Raw genomic sequence first — 16,332 nt, forward strand, 5'->3', positions numbered from 1 at the left:
GAAAGGCCGGATATTTGGCCGGCCGGGCGTCTTTTATCCTTCCGTCTTTGAACTCCACCTGACTTTTCCCAACAGTTGCCCCGGAGGTGGATTTGGATGCTTCGGTCAAGGAACGGACGGTGGTCCACGCCGGCGGGGTGATCCGGATCATCTGTTACGTGTCGGGTCAGCCGGCGCCGCAGGTCACCTGGAGCAGGGACGGCGCGCCACTCCCCCCCGAAGCCAAGGTGGAGACCACGGCCATCAGCTCGTCTTTGGTCATCAAACCTTGCGCCAGAAGGCATCTGGGCGTCTACACCGTGAGCGCCAACAACGCCGCCGGGGAGAAGAAGAAAAACGTCACGGTGGAAGTTCTGGGTGAGACCGAGTGACGGCATGGAGTCCTCGAGACTTTAGTTTCGTCGGCCTAAACTCTGTCCCACGGCTCCTTTAAAAGCTTCCTTCCTTTGCCGTTGGCCTAAACTCCGTCCCGTCCCATCGTAGATGTTCCCGGGCCCGTGGGCATCCCCATGCTGGCGGAGAACCTGAGCAACGATAGCTGCAAGATCAACTGGTACTTCCCGGAGAACGACGGCGGCTCTCCCATCGGCAACTACGTGATCCAGAAGCGCGAGGCGGAACGGAAGGCCTGGACTTCGCTGGCCTTCACCGCCAGCAGACAGAACGCCGTGGCCACCGGCCTCATCTCGGGCAAGGCCTACTTCTTCCGGGTGGCCGCCCAGAACGCCATAGGCCTGGGACCCTTTGTGGAAACGGCGGCCGAGCTGGTGGTCAGGGATCCCTTGAGTAAGCGACGTCCGCCTCGTGACGTCAGGGGGCGACGGCCCTAAATAACGGTCCACCCCGCCCCAAATAACGGTCCACCCCGCCCCTTCCAGATGTGCCGGAGCGACCCGAAGAGCTGGAGGTGAACAAGGTCACCAGAGATTCGATCCGGGTCACGTGGAAAGCGCCCAAGTTTGACGGAGGCGCCGAGATCGTCATGTACGTCCTGGAGGCCCGCATGATCGGCAAAGACAAGTTCACGCGATTGACCAAGGACAAGCTGATGGAGAGGAAGTACACTTTGGACGGACTGCGGGAGGGAGACACCTACGAGTTCCGCGTCAGCGCCGCCAACCAAGTCGGGACGGGAAAGCCCTCCTTCTGTTCCAAACCCGTCACCTGCAGGGACGAACTGGGTGAGTGCCGTGCCGCCGGGGGGGCCGACGGTGGAGAAAGTGGGCAAACTGGCCAACCACCGCACCGTCTCTTGCCTTGCAGAGCCGCCAACCATGGAGCTGGACTTCCGCGACAAACTGGTGGTCCGCGTGGGCGAGAGCTTCCTGCTGCAGGGACGCTACGGCGGCAAGCCCTCCCCCTCCATCGCCTGGCATCGGGACGACGAGGAGCTGAAGGCGGACAAACACGTGGTGTTCAAAAAGACGCTCAACGCCATGTCGCTGGGCGTGATGAAAGCGCAGCGCTCGCACAGCGGTCGCTACGTCGTGCTGCTGGAGAACAGCACGGGTTCCAGGAAGGGAGTCTGCAACGTCACCGTTGTCGGTGAGGAGCCAACGAACCTTGGGGGTGGCGGTTGTCACGCAAAGCCGGCGTCCTTGTAACAGGTTTCCGTCCACCCAGACCGTCCATCTCCTCCCGTGGGTCCGGTGGTCTTTGACGAGGTGCACAGGGATCACGTGATCATCTCTTGGAAAGCTCCCCTGGACAGCGGCGGTGTCGACATCTCCAACTACATCATCGAGAAGAGAGACGCAAATCGAGAAATTTGGAACACCGTCACCTCGGCAAACACCAAGACCACCTGCAAAGTGGGTGCACTCAGTGGCTTGTGCACGTGGACTCTGAACTCAAAGGGATTTTTGTTTTAGATCCCCAAACTGACAGAAGGCCGGGAGTACGTCATGAGAATCTCTGCCGAGAACATGTATGGTATCAGCGACCCACTGGAGTCTGAGGGGATGAGAGCCAAAGACCTCTACAGTGAGTTCTTCACACCAGCCCCCTGGCTCAAAAGCCCTCGCCGTGACAAAACAAATAACCCCCCCCCCCCCCCCTTCGTACGCCAAAAGGATAGCGTGAGCCGTCAGCTCTGTGACCGTTTGTTTCAACGAGAAAGCCTTTTTTTTCCCCGCAGGAGTTCCAGAGGCCCCCGAAATGCCAAGTGTCCGGGAGGTCTACGCCGGCAACGCGCTGGTGCTCTGGAACCGGCCCCGTGACGGAGGAAAGCCCATCACCAATTACATCCTGGAGAAGAAGGAGCCCGCCGCCAAGAGGTGGTCCAGAGCCACCAGGGAAGTCTTGTACCCCGCCACCCAGTTCCGAGTCCAGGACCTGGTGGAGGGCTGCGAGTACGAGTTCCGCGTGACGGCCGAAAACGAGCTGGGAACCGGCGACCCCAGCGTCCCCTCCAAGCCCATCCTTGCCAAAGATCCCGTCGGTAAGTCCCGCCACCGCCCCGACCCTCTCGGCAACGTCCAAGCGCCAAACGTCTGATTTGCACGTCCACTCCAGTGAGACCCAGTCCCCCGGTGACTCCGGAGGCCTACGACAAGACCAGAGACTCTGTCAGTCTGCGCTGGCGGATGCCCCGACACGACGGCAAAGGACGCATATTGGGCTACCTGGTGGAGTACCAGAAGCCCGGTTCCATCGACTGGATTCAGGCCAACCAGCGCCCCGAGCAGTGCCCCGACCTGGGCTACGTGGTGACGGGGCTGGCCGACGGCCAGGAGTACGCCTTCCGCATCTACACCGTCAACGCCGCCGGCAAGTCCGACCCGGCTCACGTCAAGGAGACGGTCAAGGTCCACGACCGATTGGGTAGGACGGGTCTCTCCGCGCAACCGTGATTGGCCTCGGGCGGGGCACGCTCCTGATCCCCTCCCGCTTGCCTTTGGCAGAGGCGCCCGAGTTGCTGCTGGACGCCAACATGGCGCGCCAGCACCTGGCCATGCTGGGCACCGACATCACCTTGAGCGCCGTGGTCAGGGGCGTGCCCGCCCCCGCCGTCAGCTGGAAGAAGGACGACGGCGACGTGCCCCAACACCTGACCGTGGGCGTCACGCCGGCCGGCGCCACCAAAGTCTTTATCCCCAAGTGCGTCCGGGCCGACTCGGGCGACTACACGCTGACGGCGGAGAACGCGGCCGGCAAGAAATGGGCCACGGTGGCCGTCCTGGTTCTGGGTGAGTCTTTTCTCCGCCCCCGACTTTGAGTCCGGGCCCGTGACTTCCCGTGTCCCCCGTAGACAAACCCACGCCCCCGAGAGACTTGGCGGTCTCCGAGGTGACCGGCGAGTCGGCCTACCTGACTTGGAAGGCTCCGGAGGACAACGGCGGGGCGGTGGTCTCCCATTACGTGGTGGAGAAGAAGGACGTGGCCGCCGAGCAGTGGATCCCCGTCTCGGCGGCCAATAAAAAGCGCACCTTGATGGCCACGTATCTGATGGAAGGAATCCAGTACCTCTTCCGGGTGGCGGCGGAGAACCAGTTTGGCAGAAGCGACTACGTGGTCTCCAAGACGCCCGTCAAGGCCATCGATCCTCTCTGTGAGTAACGCGTCACGCCCGCTCCACTTTGGCCAAGTCCGCTGCCGGAGAGCCGATGATCCACGCGCCACGGGGGCTCTCCGGGAGCGGACTTGGCCGACCCCGCTTTAGAACGATGGGCTATGGCGTGGCGGCCCCAAGACAATGTTATCAAAGGTTTTAGAGCGGGGCCCGCGGCTCTTTTGACGGCCGCGCGTGGCTCCGGGCTAACCGCTTCCGCTCTTCAGATCCACCCGGCCCCCCCAAGAACTTGCACCACACCGACGCCGACAAGACGGAGGTCTGGTTGGCGTGGGAGTGGCCCGATCGCACGGGAGGAAGCCAGATCACCGGTTTCGTCATGGAGTACCAGGAAGAGAGTCAGAGCGACTGGACGCCCTTCAAGACCGTCCAGGGCAACGGCGCGCACGTCACCGGTCTGTCGGAGGGCAAGACCTATCGCTTCCGGGCCATGGCTCAGAACGCCATCGGCCTGAGTCGTCCCGACACCAGCGTTCCCGTCACCTGCCGGGAAAAGACGGGTGAGGCCCCCCGCTGGAAAAGGTTGGGCAGGCCGCCCTCGTCGATGGTTCTAACCCCCCCCCCCCCCCCTTTTGCTCCCTTTCAGTACCGCCCGCCATCGAAGTGGACGTGAAGCTCATCGAAGGTCTGGTGGTCAAGGCGGGTAGCCAAATTGTCCTGCCGGCCACCATGAAGGGTATCCCCGCCCCCACCGCCAAGTGGACGACGGACGGCAAGGAAATTACGTCCGGAGACCACTACCACGTCCAATCCCGCGGCGACGGCACCGTCCTCACCGTCCCGGAGTGCGCGCGAGGCGACACGGGGGAGTACAGCCTCACCGTCTGCAACCCCGCCGGCAGCAGGACGGTGGCGCTACACGTCACGGTGCTGGATCTGCCGGGGCCGCCCCTGGGACCCATCAACATCTCGGAGGTGACCCCCGATCACATGATGATCCAATGGAGGCCCCCCAAGGACGACGGCGGGACGCCCGTCACCAACTACGTGGTGGAGAAGAAGGACGTGAAGAAACCCTGGGAGCCCTGGTCCGTGGTCAGCTCCGGCGGGATGGCCACCAAGGCCAAGGTGTCGCGCCTGGAAAAAGGCCGCGAGTACGTCGTGCGCATCCGGGCCGAGAACAAGATCGGGATGGGCGCCGGGCTGGAGAGCCCCCCCACCATCGCCAAGCACATGTTCGACCCTCCCGGACCGCCGGGATTCCCCGCGTGCGCCGACGTCACGGAGAACGCCGTGACGGTGGAGTGGTCCCCGCCCGACCACGACGGGGGCAGTCCCATCAGCGGCTACGTGGTGGAACGGCGGGAGATGACGGGCAAGTGGATCCGCGTCAATAAGACCCCCGTGCTGGACCTCAGGTACCGAGTTTCGGGCCTGTTCGAAGGCAACGGCTACGAGTTCAGGGTCTTCGCCGAGAACGTGGCCGGCGTCGGCGAGCCGTCCCCGGCCTCCGACCCCGTCAAGGCGGCCCGGCCCCTGACCCGGCCGGGACCCCCGCTCAATCCCCAGGTCAAGGACTGGAGCAAGTCGTTCGCCGACGTCTGCTGGATCAAACCAAGCCGAGACGGCGGCAGTCCCGTCCTGGGCTACGTGGTGGAGATTCAAAAGTCGGGCTCGGCCCAGTGGGACAGAATCAACAAGGACCTGATCAAGATGTGCGCCCACCGCGTGCAGGGACTGGCGGAGGGCGCCGAGTACAGGGTCCGCATCCGGGCCGCCAACCTGGTGGGCGAGAGCGAAGCGCGGGAGCTGAGCCAGACCATCTTGGCCAAGGACATTCTGGTGCCCCCGGAGGTGCTGGTGGACGTCTCCTGCCGCGACTCGCTCACCGTCAGGGCCGGCCAAGCGGTGGCTCTGACGGCCAGGGTCAAGGGCAGACCCCACCCCGAGATCACCTGGACCAAGGACGCCAGGGCCCTGGGCCGGGACAGGCGCACGGCGCTCAACCGACGCCATCCCCTGTGCGAGCTGCTCATCGAGCAGGCGCAGCGCTCCGACTACGGCAAATACTCCATCGTCGCCAAGAACAGCAGCGGGCAGGCGCAGGCCACCGTCCTCCTCAACGTGCTGGACGCTCCGGGGCCCTGTCAGAACGTCAAGGTGGCCTACGTCACCAAGAACTCCTGCATGGTCTCCTGGGAGAACCCGGAAGACAACGGCGGCACGGAGATCACCCAGTACGTCATCGAGTGCCGTCAGCCCAGCCAGAGAGGCTGGACGCTGGTTTCCGACGACTGCGGCAAGCGCCTGATCAAGGCCCCCCTCTCCGAGGCTTGCGAGTACTTCTTCCGCGTGCGGGCCCAGAACAAGATGGGGCCGGGGCCGCCCGCCGAGACCAAGGTGGCCGTCTTGGCCGCGGACCCCGTGGAGAAGCCCGGGGAACCCCTGGACTTCCACGTCTCGGAGATAGGCAAGACCTTCTGCTTCCTCAGGTGGAAGAAGCCCGACTACGACGGGGGCAGCCGCAACCTGGCCTACCACGTGGAGAAGAAGCCCGTCCAGGCCGAGGAGTGGGAGCGAGTCCACAAGGGGGCCGTCAAGGAGACCTACTTCATGGCCGACCGCTGTGTGGAAAACCAAGTCTACCACTTCAGAGTTCAGAGCAAAAATGAGGGCGGCCAAAGCAATTGGGTGACCACGCCCCAAGTCCTGGTGAAGGAGCAGCTGCTCCCACCGGACGTCAAGATCCAACTGGACGCCACCCTGGTGGTGAAGGCCGGCGACTCCATCGCCATCCGGGCCCTGGTCCTGGGCAAGCCCCAGCCCCAGGTCAAGTGGACCAAGGGCCACGACGAGCTGAAGAGGGGCCCCGCCCTCCAGATGGAGAGCGGCGCCGACTTCTCCAAGCTGCTGCTCACCTCCGCCCGCCGCGGGGACAGCGGCAAATACGTGCTCAGCGCCACCAACGCGGCGGGAAGCAGCTCGGCGCACGCCACCGTCAACGTGTGGGACCGACCCGGCCCGGTCCGCCACCTGGAGGTCTCCGGCGTCTCCGTGGACCGCTGCCGCCTGGCCTGGGACGTCCCCGAGGACGACGGCGGCTGCGACATCTACAACTACATCGTGGAAAAGTGCGACGCCAAGAGGGGCGTGTGGTCGGTCCACTCCAACGCCGTCGTCGGCAACGCGGCCAACGTGACCCGTCTGATCGAGGGCAACCGCTACGTCTTCCGAGTTCGCGCCGAGAACAAGATGGGGCCCGGCCCCGCCGCGGAGAGCCCGCCCGTCACGGCCGGGACGGAGTTCGCCGTGCCGGGCGCCCCCGAGGCGCCGGAGGTGGCCGACATCGCCAAGGAGGAGATGAGCGTGCGGTGGTCGGAACCCCGGGACGACGGCGGCAAGCCCGTCGCCGGTTACCTCTTGGAAAAGAAAGAGGAGCACGCCGTCAGGTGGGCCGCCGTCAACAAGGAGCCCACCCCCGGCACCCGCCTGGCCGTCGGCGGACTGCTCCCCCTGCACCAATACCAGTACAGGGTGAGGGCCGTCAACGAAATCGGCGCGGGAGCCGCCAGCAAACCCTCGCGTGCCGTCACGGCCAGGGACGCCGTCGGTACGTGTCCATTTTGCTCCGAGGGTTTTGCTTTGCCACGCTCAGCTTTGCTGTTTCGTCACTCGGTTTTCTTGTTTTTTTGTTGCCATTTCCTTATCTTCTGGCAGAGCCTCCCGCACCCCCGACGAACATGAAGGTCCTGGACAGCACCAAGTCCACCGTGACGCTGGGCTGGACCAAGCCGGCGTCCGACGGCGGAGCGCCCATCATCGGCTACGTGGTGGAGATGAGGGCCAAGGAAGGCGGCAAGAAAGGGGAGGAGGCGTGGAAACGCTGCAACGTGGCCGCCCAGCTGGTCTTGTGCCAGTTCACCGTCAGCAGTCTGGACCACGCCCTCTCGTACCACTTCCGAGTGTCCGCTCAGAACCAGGTGGGCATGAGCCCGCCCTGTGACCTGGAGGCGCCCGTCAACCCCAAGGAAATCCTGGGTGAGTACCGGGAGGCCCAGACTTTACGGAAGCTGGCTTTCCGAAGCTTTTCTCTCAATGGATCTTTTGCTATGAATGATCTTTTTTCTTTCTTTTACAGAGGCACCAGAGATCGACTTGGATGCCAATTTAAAGCAGGGCCTGACGGTGAGAGCCGGCTGTCCCATCCGACTGTGCGCCACCGTCCGAGGCAGACCGCCTCCCAAAGTCACCTGGCGCAGGATGGGTGTCGACAACGTGGTCAGGAAGGGACACGTGGACATCGTGGACACCATGACCTTCCTGCTCATTCCCGATAGCACCCGCTACGACTCGGGCAAGTACTGCCTGACGCTCCAAAGCCCCGCCGGCGAAAAGGCAGTGTTCGTCAACGTCAAGGTCCTGGGTAGGTCCCGCCCCGCTCCCATAGGGGCCGCCGGCGCGCCCTCCCCTCCGCGTCCGACTCCCCTCTTACCCTCCGCCCGGAACAGACACCCCGGGACCCGTGGGCAATCTGGAAGCCTCGGACATCAAACAGACTTCGGCCGTGCTGTCTTGGAGCCCTCCGGAGGTGGACGGCGGCAGCCAGATCGCTCACTATACGGTGGAGAAGCGGCAGATCGACCGCAAGACTTGGGCCACGGTAAAGGCGGAAGTGCCCACGGACAAGATTCCGACGGAGGTGGGCGGACTGGCGCCGGGCACCGAGTACTACTTCCGAGTCACCGCCGTCAATGAGTACGGCCCGGGAGTTCCCAGGGTGTCCCCCACTTCCTATTTGGCCTCGGATCCCATCAGTAAGTAGGACGACACGTGCGTCTGGCTTTGGAAGTGCTTGTCGATGTCGATGTCGATGCCGATGTCGATGTCAATGTCGATGTCAATGTCAATGCTCGTGTCTGGCAGGTAAACCCGATCCTTGCGAAAAGATTGACATTTTGGAGATCACAAAGAACAGCGCCACCGTAGGCTGGGTGAAGCCGGCGCGCGACGGGGGGGCCAAGATTGAGGGTTACGTGATCGAATACGTGGAGGTCAAGCCACCACCGCCCCCGCCACAGGTCTGTCCCTCTTTACCGCGGACGAGCCAAGAAATTGCCGGCGCCCTAAGCAAGTGGCTTGGTCCCCTCGGCAGGAGGAAGGAGGGGAAGGCGCTCCGGCGGCGCCCGTGCTCTTGAAGGAGGAGCCCGAGAGGGAGGCCTGGAACACCTACACCACCGTCAAGGGCTTGAGCGTCGGCATCGGCGGCCTGAAAGAGGGCAAGCGCTACAGGTTCCGAGTGGCCGCCAAGAACGCGCTGGGCCTCGGCCCCTTCACCGAGAGCCGGCAGCCCGTGGAGATCAGGGAGCAGATGAGTGAGTACATGGCGTCTGGAAAAAAGGTGGCTGTCGTCGCCGTGGCCCGCCATTGCCTTACTTAGCGGGGCTCCCTCCTCCCCCTCAGTGGAGCCAAAAATCATCATGCCGGACACGGTCAGCGAACGAGCTGGCGCCAAACTCAGGGTGGAGGCGGTGGTCTCCGGAAAACCTTCTCCCGGCTGCACCTGGATGTGCGGCGACGTGCCGCTGGTTTCTTCCAGCCGTCTGGCCGTGCACCAGTCTGGCAATTTGTGCGTCCTCATCGTCAAGGACGTCTCCAGGAAGGACAGCGGAGACTACAGCCTGGTGGCCCAAAACACTTTGGCGAAGGTGGCGCAGCCTCTGAAGATTATCATCAGAGGTGGGAGTGGTTCCTCGCTTAGTCACTCGAACCTTGGCCAAGGCAGCTGCTTTGACACGCACTTTTTTTTTCTAGATCTCCCCGGACCTCCCCAGGGTCCCGTGGAAATCGGCGACATCGACTCGGACGCCTGCTCCCTGTCCTGGAGCCCGCCCTCGGAGGACGGGGGCAGCAAGATCACCAATTACGTGGTGGAGAAATGCGACGTGGGCCGAGGCGACTGGGTCAACGCCGTGTCCACCTGCCCCAAGACCGGCTGCAGGCTGGGCAAACTGGTTCCCGGCAAGGAGTACGCCTTCCGCGTCCGCGCCGAGAACCGCTACGGCGTGTCGGACCCCGTGCAGTCCGAGAGGATGGTGGCCAAGTTCCCCTTTGGTGAGATTCCGTCAACCCGCGGACGCGGAGCTTTGCCGCCGGGTTCCAACGCCTGCGCCTCTGCCCGCTCCGCCCGGCCCGCAGATGTTCCCGGAGAACCTCTGGACTGCCACGTCACCATGACCAACAAGGACTGCATGTTCGTGGCCTGGGACAAGCCCCCCAGCGACGGCGGGAGCCCCATCACCGGCTACTACATTGAGCGCAAAGAGAGAAACAGTCTGCTTTGGGTGAAGGCCAACGACACGGTGGTGCGCACCACCGAGTACCCCTGCGCCGGCCTGATCGAGGGCCTGGACTACACCTTCAGGGTGTCCGCCATCAATCGGGCGGGTCAGGGAAAGCCCAGCCAGAAGACCGACTTTGTCACCGCCAGAACGCCCATAGGTGGGTCACTCGTCGTGCTCTGGGGAATTCAAATGCTCTTACCGTCATACATACGAGTGGGAGGAGATTGAAGGGCCGCCCCGTGACGTCGGGCCACTCACCCGAGCGCCCGTCACGCAGATACGCCCGGCAAACCCGAAGTCCTGGATATGACCCAGAACTCGGTCACCCTGGTCTGGGGACGTCCCAAAAACGACGGGGGGAGCAAAATCGTCGGCTACTACGTGGAGGCCCTCCGACTGCCCGGGGACGCCTGGGTGCGCTGCAACACCCTTTGCCAGAACGTCCCCAGGGAGGAGTACACCGTGACGGCTCTGGAGCGAGACCTGCGCTACCGCTTCAGAGTGGTGGCCAAGACGGCCGTCAACGTCAGCAGACCTTCGGAGCCCACCGAGGACATCCTGGTCTGTGCCGAAAACGGTGAGCGGGACCGACCGACGTCCGGGTTAGGGGCTCGCCCGGGGGATAGCCCGGGGGATAGCCCGGGGGATAGCCCGGGGGATAGCCTCAATAATGTCTCGGGGACCCTTTGCACCAACCGCGACGGAACTTTTAACGTCCGGGTTAGGGGCTCGCCCGAGTCACAGCCTCCATAATGTCTTTGCAGTTCCTCCACGGGTGGAATTAAACATCCGGATGCAGAAGGGTTTGAAGGTGAAGGCCGGGACTTTGGTTCTCTTGGAGGCCGAGGTCCACGGGAAACCCATGCCCAAGGTCACGTGGAAGCGTGGCGACCATAGCCTCCGGTCGGCCCAAGGTCAGCTGGTCAGCCAGCAGAGACACCACTTTCAACTGGAGATGACCTCGGTCACCAGGGAGCACAGCGGAGTCTACAGCGTATTGGCGGAGAACGCCAGCGGCTCCAAAAGCGCCGACATCCAGCTCACCGTTTTGGGTGAGCGCTCGCCGCCGCCACTTGGCCCCTGCCTGGCCGACGGCCCTTAACGGACGTCCCTTTTTGCAGACGTGCCCGCCGCGCCCGCCGGAGCCCGGTACCTGGAGGTGTCGGCCAACGGCCTGAAGTTGTCCTGGGAGCCCCCGCCCAAGGACGGCGGGGCCCCCGTCACCAACTACATCTTGGACAAGCGCGAGACCAGTCGAGCCAACTGGGCACAGATCTCCTCAAAGATCAAGGGCGACAAACTGCACTTCCAGGTGGAAAAGCTGATGGAGGGCCACGAGTACCAGTTCCGAATCCGCGCCGAGAACACCTGGGGCGTCGGCGACGGTCTCCTCACCGCCCCCGTGGTGGCCAAGAACCCGTTCAGTGAGTTTGAGCTTTTGGTGGCGGCGCCGCCGCACACTCCGAGTGGGCTGGCCGGCCGGGGTCTCAAGGCGAGGTGTTTTTTTTTGTCCGTCTCAGCCGTCCCCGGCCCGTGCCAGGCCCCCGTGATCACCAACGTCACCAAGGACGCCATGACGGTGAGCTGGAAGGAGCCCGGCGATGACGGAAAGTCGCCCCTCCTGGGTTACTTGCTGGAGAAGAAGGAGAGCAAGGAAATGAAGTGGACCAAGATGAACAGGAAGCCCCTCACCGACAGGAGTCTGGAGGCCACCGGCCTCAGCGAGGGAGTGGAATACCAGTTCAGAGTCACGGCGCTCAACGTGGCGGGACCCGGCAAAGCCAGCGAGGCCTCGGAGGCGGCCACCGCGCAAAACCCAATCAGTGAGTTTCCCCCGCCAGAGGCATTTTTTCTCTCTCTCTCTCTCTCGGCTTCTCCTTCTTAACTGTCCTTCCTAAATGCCCCGGCGCACGCAGCTCCCCCGGGCCCGGTGTCGAACCCGCGGGTGACCGACACCACCCACTGCACCGTGGACCTCGGCTGGAAGGCACCGGCCAACGACGGCGGAAGCGCCGTCTTGGGCTACCTGGTGGAGTGCAAAAGGACGGACGCGGCGGACTGGATCCGTTGCAACGTTCCCAGGAACTTGCAGGACACCAATTACACGGTGCAAAACCTCACGCACAAGGCCACCTACCGCTTCCGGATCACCGCCGTCAACAGGGTGGGCTTCGGCGAGCCCGCCGAGGTTCCCGGCGAGCACGTGGCAGCGGATATCATAGGTGAGTGGTCGCGGTCTTAACGCGGGGTGGGGCGGGCCGCTTTCAGGGGATTCTGACCTCTGGGACTGGTTGCAGTACTCCCGGAGGCAGAGCTGAGCGCCGAACTGAAGGAAGGTCTGGAGCTGCGAGCCGGCGCCACCATGAAGCTTCACGCCAGGATCAAGGGTCGCCCCGCCCCCAGAGTGACCTGGGCCAAGATGAACAGCAACATCAAAGAGCGCCAGGGCGTGCTCATCAAGTCGGGCAAAACGGAGAGCAGCGTCTGCGTGGAGAACGTCAACCGATACGACGCCGGCAAATACGTTCTCAACCTGGAGAGCGCGGCCGGCATGAAGATGTACACCGTGGCCGTCAAGGTTTTGGGTAAGGACCGCCTTTCCGCTTCTGGCGTTGGGCGGCCCAGGTTGAAACTGCGCTCCGGTGCCTCTGGGAGAGAGAGAGCTCGGCTCCACGAATGACGTCGCCTCCTAATTCCCTCTCTCCCTTCTATTCCTTCCATTGTATTTCCCCAGACACTCCCGGGCCACCGACCAACCTGGGGGTGAAAGAAAGCACCAAAGACAGCGCCTCCATCTACTGGGATGCCCCTCTGCTGGACGGGGGCCACCAAGTCACCCACTATATCGTGGAGAGGCGCGATACGGAGCGGAAGGCCTGGTCCACCGTTTCCAACAGCTGCACCGAGACCTCCCTGAAGGTGTCCGACTTGACGGCCGGGCGCTCTTACTCTTTCCGAGTGTCCGCCGTCAACCAGCTGGGCGCCGGCGAGACCTGCGAGACGCCCGACTCCGTCAGAGCGTCCGGTGGGTGCTCTATTCGGGCGGGGCTCTCGCCTCCGAGGTGGAAGCCCCTCCGTCGGCTCACCGAGCCTTTTCTTTTTTCCCCTCGGCTCCCCACAGAGGAACCCGGTCCCGTGGTGGACTTGAAAAGCTTGCTGCTTTCCAAGCACGCCTGTACTCTGGGCTGGAAAAAACCCCTGAGCGACGGCGGCAGCCGCATCGTCTGCTACGTGCTGGAGGTCCTCAATGGCCAGGACAAGTACAAGGAGCTGATGAGGTCCAAGAACATGCAGTACAGCGCCAAAGATCTGGTGGAGGACCGAGAGTACAAATACAGGGTCAAAGCGCTCAACGACATGGGCGAGGGTCCCGTCAGGGAGCTGGTGGTAGTTGCCAAAGACCAACTGGGTAAGGACCGGGGTGCGCTCCGCTTTAACTTGGAATGACGCCACTTTAGCGGCCATCCCAAATCTTTTGCCTCCGACCGGTTGTCCTTTTGCCCGTCCTCTGTCTGCCGTTGGACGACATGACTTTGAAAGAGCGCCTGTCCGTCTTTCCCAGTTCCTCCCACCTGCGACCTGCGGGAGCTTCCCGACATGTGTTACGTGGCCAAAGAGGGCAGCACGGTGCGCCTGAAAATTCCCATTGCGGGGAAACCCACCCCCAAGGTGTCCTGGAAGAAGGGCGAGGAGGAAGACTTGAGCGACGGCGGCCGCGTTTGCGCCGAATCCTCGGCGGTCAACACCACGCTTCTGATCAGGGATTGCCAGAGGAGCGACGCCTCCAAGTACACCGTCGCCCTGAGGAATAGCGCCGGCAGCAAGGAGTCCACCGTCTTTATCAGGTAACGGGTCGGAGGAAACTCCTCCTCTTTTCCGCCACGCCTGTGCGCTGGCCTTGCGCTGGCCATTCGCTGACCACGGTCTGTCTTTCTTGCAGGGTGGTGGGTAAGCCCGGCATCCCCGTGGGACCGGTCAAGTTCAAGGACGTGACGGCCGACGGAGCCACGCTGAAGTGGGCCGCCCCCAAAGACGACGGGGGCTCGGAGATCACCAATTACATCCTGGAAAAGCGCGACTCGGTCACCAACATGTGGGTGACCGTCTCCTCGGCGGTGGACAAGAATGCCTTCAGGGTGACGGCTCTCCACGAGGGCACGGAATACGTCTTCCGCGTCTGCGCCGAGAACAAGTACGGCGTGGGCGAGGGACTCAAATCGGAGCCCGTGGTGGCCAAACATCCCTTCGGTGAGTTCTTCTTTCCCTCGGCTCCCCCGAACTTGACTCTCCGGGCCGGCGCCTGAGAGCCTCTCTGTGTTTTTTTCTTCCTCCAGACGTACCCGACGCCCCGCCTCCGCCGCAGGTCGTGAGCATGCGTCACGACTCGGCCTACCTGGCCTGGTCCGACCCCAGGAAGACCGGCGGCTCACCCATAACAGGTAGCGTTCCACCGGCAGAATTTGGGCCGGCTTGCGGCCTAGTGGCGCTCCTTTCTTTTGGCAGCCCCTCCGTTGCTATTTGCCTTGATAGGTGGAAAATCTAGTCCTGCGTGGGTACCCACAACGTGACGTCTAAATGCCATTTAATGGCGGGACTGTCGCATTGCGCCGCGTGGGTTGCCTCGGTAGGCTTGGCAGTTGTTTGTTTTAACCGAGTCATCTGAAAAATGCTAAACATACCGTACGCTGACTGTACACGAGTAATGCCACAGATCACCTCGCGAGTATTTGCCCAGGGCCACGCCGCGGGCCGCACCGGTTGCCTTTTCCGAGCGGCGGCCCCCGGCCGCGCCGCACGTCGCCCGTCTGACTCTCTGACACGTTTCAACTGGTCGCACAGGGTATCACGTGGAGTTCAAGGAGAGGAACAGCATGTTATGGAAGCGCTCCAGTCCCACCGCCCTGAGAATGAAGGAACACAAGGCCACGGGGCTGACCGAGGGCCTGGAGTACGAATTCAGGGTCACGGCCATCAACTTGGCCGGCATCGGCAGACCCAGTCCGCCCACCGAGCCCGCCGTGGCCCTGGATCCCATCGGTGAGTGAGCCCAGTCGGCCTAAACTGGCGCTTTTGTCCTTCCGGCTAAACGCGTCGCCCGTGTGTGTGTGTCCAGACGCTCCGGGCAAACCCCAAGCCGTTAGCGTCACCAGAAGCGCGGTGACCCTCCAGTGGGCGGAGCCGCAGTTTGACGGCGGCCACAGGCTGACGGGCTACATTGTGGAGAGGCGGGACCTTCCTTCCAAGATCTGGGTGAAGAGCAACAGCGGCAACGTGGTGGAGCCGGCCTACACCGTCACCCAACTCCAAGAGGGCTGCAAATACGAATTCCGAATCCGGGCCAAGAACGCCGCCGGAGCCCTCAGTCCGCCGTCCGAGCAGACGGATACCATCGTCTGCGTGGACGAATACGGTGAGTCGGACTGGCCGGCCGGCCGACCGGCCCTCTCCGGACGGCGAATGGTGACCCCCTTTTCCCCTTTTTCCCTTCCCGTCCAAAGCCGCCCCCACCATCCTCATCGACGCTCAGGTGAGGGAGGCCGGGGTGACGGTCAGAGCCGGCGAAACGGCGGTGATCACGGCCACCGGCATTCTGGGCAAGCCGCCGGCGACCTCGCGCTGGTCCAAGGGAGGAAAGGACTTGAAGCCCTCCGAAGTGGTCCACATCCAGCAGACGGCCACCTCGTCCACCCTCTCCGTCAAATACGCCTCCAGGAAGGACTCTGGGGATTACGTCATCACGGCCAGCAACCCCTTCGGCGTCAAGGAGGAAACGGTCAAGGTGAAAGTTTTAGACGTCCCCGCCGCCCCCGGCCCCATCCACTGCGCCGGCGTCTCCTCCGAGAAGGTCACCCTCGGCTGGGCGCCGTCCCCCGAGGACGGCGGCTCGCCCATCAAGCACTACAAGCTGGAGAAGCGGGAAACCGCCCGCCTCCTCTGGACCATTCTGGAGGAGGAGGTGCCGGACTGCCACTACGTGGCCACCAAACTCATCCAGGACAACGAGTACATCTTCCGAGTGTCGGCCGTCAACCAGTACGGCGCCGGCGAGGCGGCTCACTCCCGGCCCGTCAAGATGGTGGATAGGTTTGGTGAGTGGCGCTCGGGTTACCGCCCGCACGTATCCGGCCCCGGCGTGTCACTGAAAGCCGAGGCGCTCCTTTCCCCAGGTCCTCCCGGCCCGCCGTCCAAGCCCGAGATCCTAGAGGTGGACGGACACTCGGTGACGCTGACGTGGAGGAGGCCGGCCGACGACGGCGGCGGCGACATCCTCGGCTACGCCGTGGAGAAGAAGGAGAAGAAGGGCAGCAGGTGGCTCAGGGCCTCCAAGAAGTCCCTGACCGAGCTGAGCTACGCCGTGACCGGCCTGACCGAAGGCTCGCAGTACGAGTTCCGCGTCTCGGCCGAGAACAAAGCCGGCTACGGGGAGCCCGGCGAGCCCTCGCTACCGGTCACCACCGTCGTCGCCACCTGTGAGTCGTA

The 16,332-nt window shown here is 63.4% G+C and overlaps 1 protein-coding gene across 1 annotated transcript in view; it reads left to right on the plus strand.

Annotated features, from left to right (window-relative positions):
* ttn.1 (titin, tandem duplicate 1) overlaps window positions 1–16,332 on the plus strand; it is a 98,949-nt gene that overhangs the window by 38,652 nt on the left and 43,965 nt on the right. Inside the window, 35 exon segments of the mRNA XM_077727515.1 lie at window positions 76–357; window positions 484–786; window positions 879–1,181; window positions 1,264–1,545; window positions 1,624–1,811; window positions 1,872–1,983; window positions 2,138–2,440; window positions 2,515–2,823; window positions 2,904–3,188; window positions 3,251–3,550; window positions 3,778–4,071; window positions 4,158–7,121; window positions 7,229–7,549; window positions 7,650–7,934; window positions 8,020–8,325; window positions 8,435–8,589; window positions 8,640–8,883; window positions 8,972–9,247; window positions 9,323–9,622; window positions 9,707–10,009; window positions 10,130–10,429; window positions 10,617–10,904; window positions 10,974–11,276; window positions 11,373–11,675; window positions 11,769–12,074; window positions 12,150–12,437; window positions 12,587–12,877; window positions 12,974–13,261; window positions 13,415–13,697; window positions 13,793–14,100; window positions 14,187–14,291; window positions 14,692–14,889; window positions 14,966–15,262; window positions 15,351–15,941; window positions 16,020–16,322. Of these exon segments, the coding sequence (XP_077583641.1) occupies window positions 76–357; window positions 484–786; window positions 879–1,181; window positions 1,264–1,545; window positions 1,624–1,811; window positions 1,872–1,983; window positions 2,138–2,440; window positions 2,515–2,823; window positions 2,904–3,188; window positions 3,251–3,550; window positions 3,778–4,071; window positions 4,158–7,121; window positions 7,229–7,549; window positions 7,650–7,934; window positions 8,020–8,325; window positions 8,435–8,589; window positions 8,640–8,883; window positions 8,972–9,247; window positions 9,323–9,622; window positions 9,707–10,009; window positions 10,130–10,429; window positions 10,617–10,904; window positions 10,974–11,276; window positions 11,373–11,675; window positions 11,769–12,074; window positions 12,150–12,437; window positions 12,587–12,877; window positions 12,974–13,261; window positions 13,415–13,697; window positions 13,793–14,100; window positions 14,187–14,291; window positions 14,692–14,889; window positions 14,966–15,262; window positions 15,351–15,941; window positions 16,020–16,322 (12,567 nt within the window).

The sequence above is a fragment of the Stigmatopora nigra genome, chromosome 11 (assembly GCF_051989575.1).
Source record: "Stigmatopora nigra isolate UIUO_SnigA chromosome 11, RoL_Snig_1.1, whole genome shotgun sequence".
NCBI classification, from domain to species: domain Eukaryota; kingdom Metazoa; phylum Chordata; class Actinopteri; order Syngnathiformes; family Syngnathidae; genus Stigmatopora; species Stigmatopora nigra.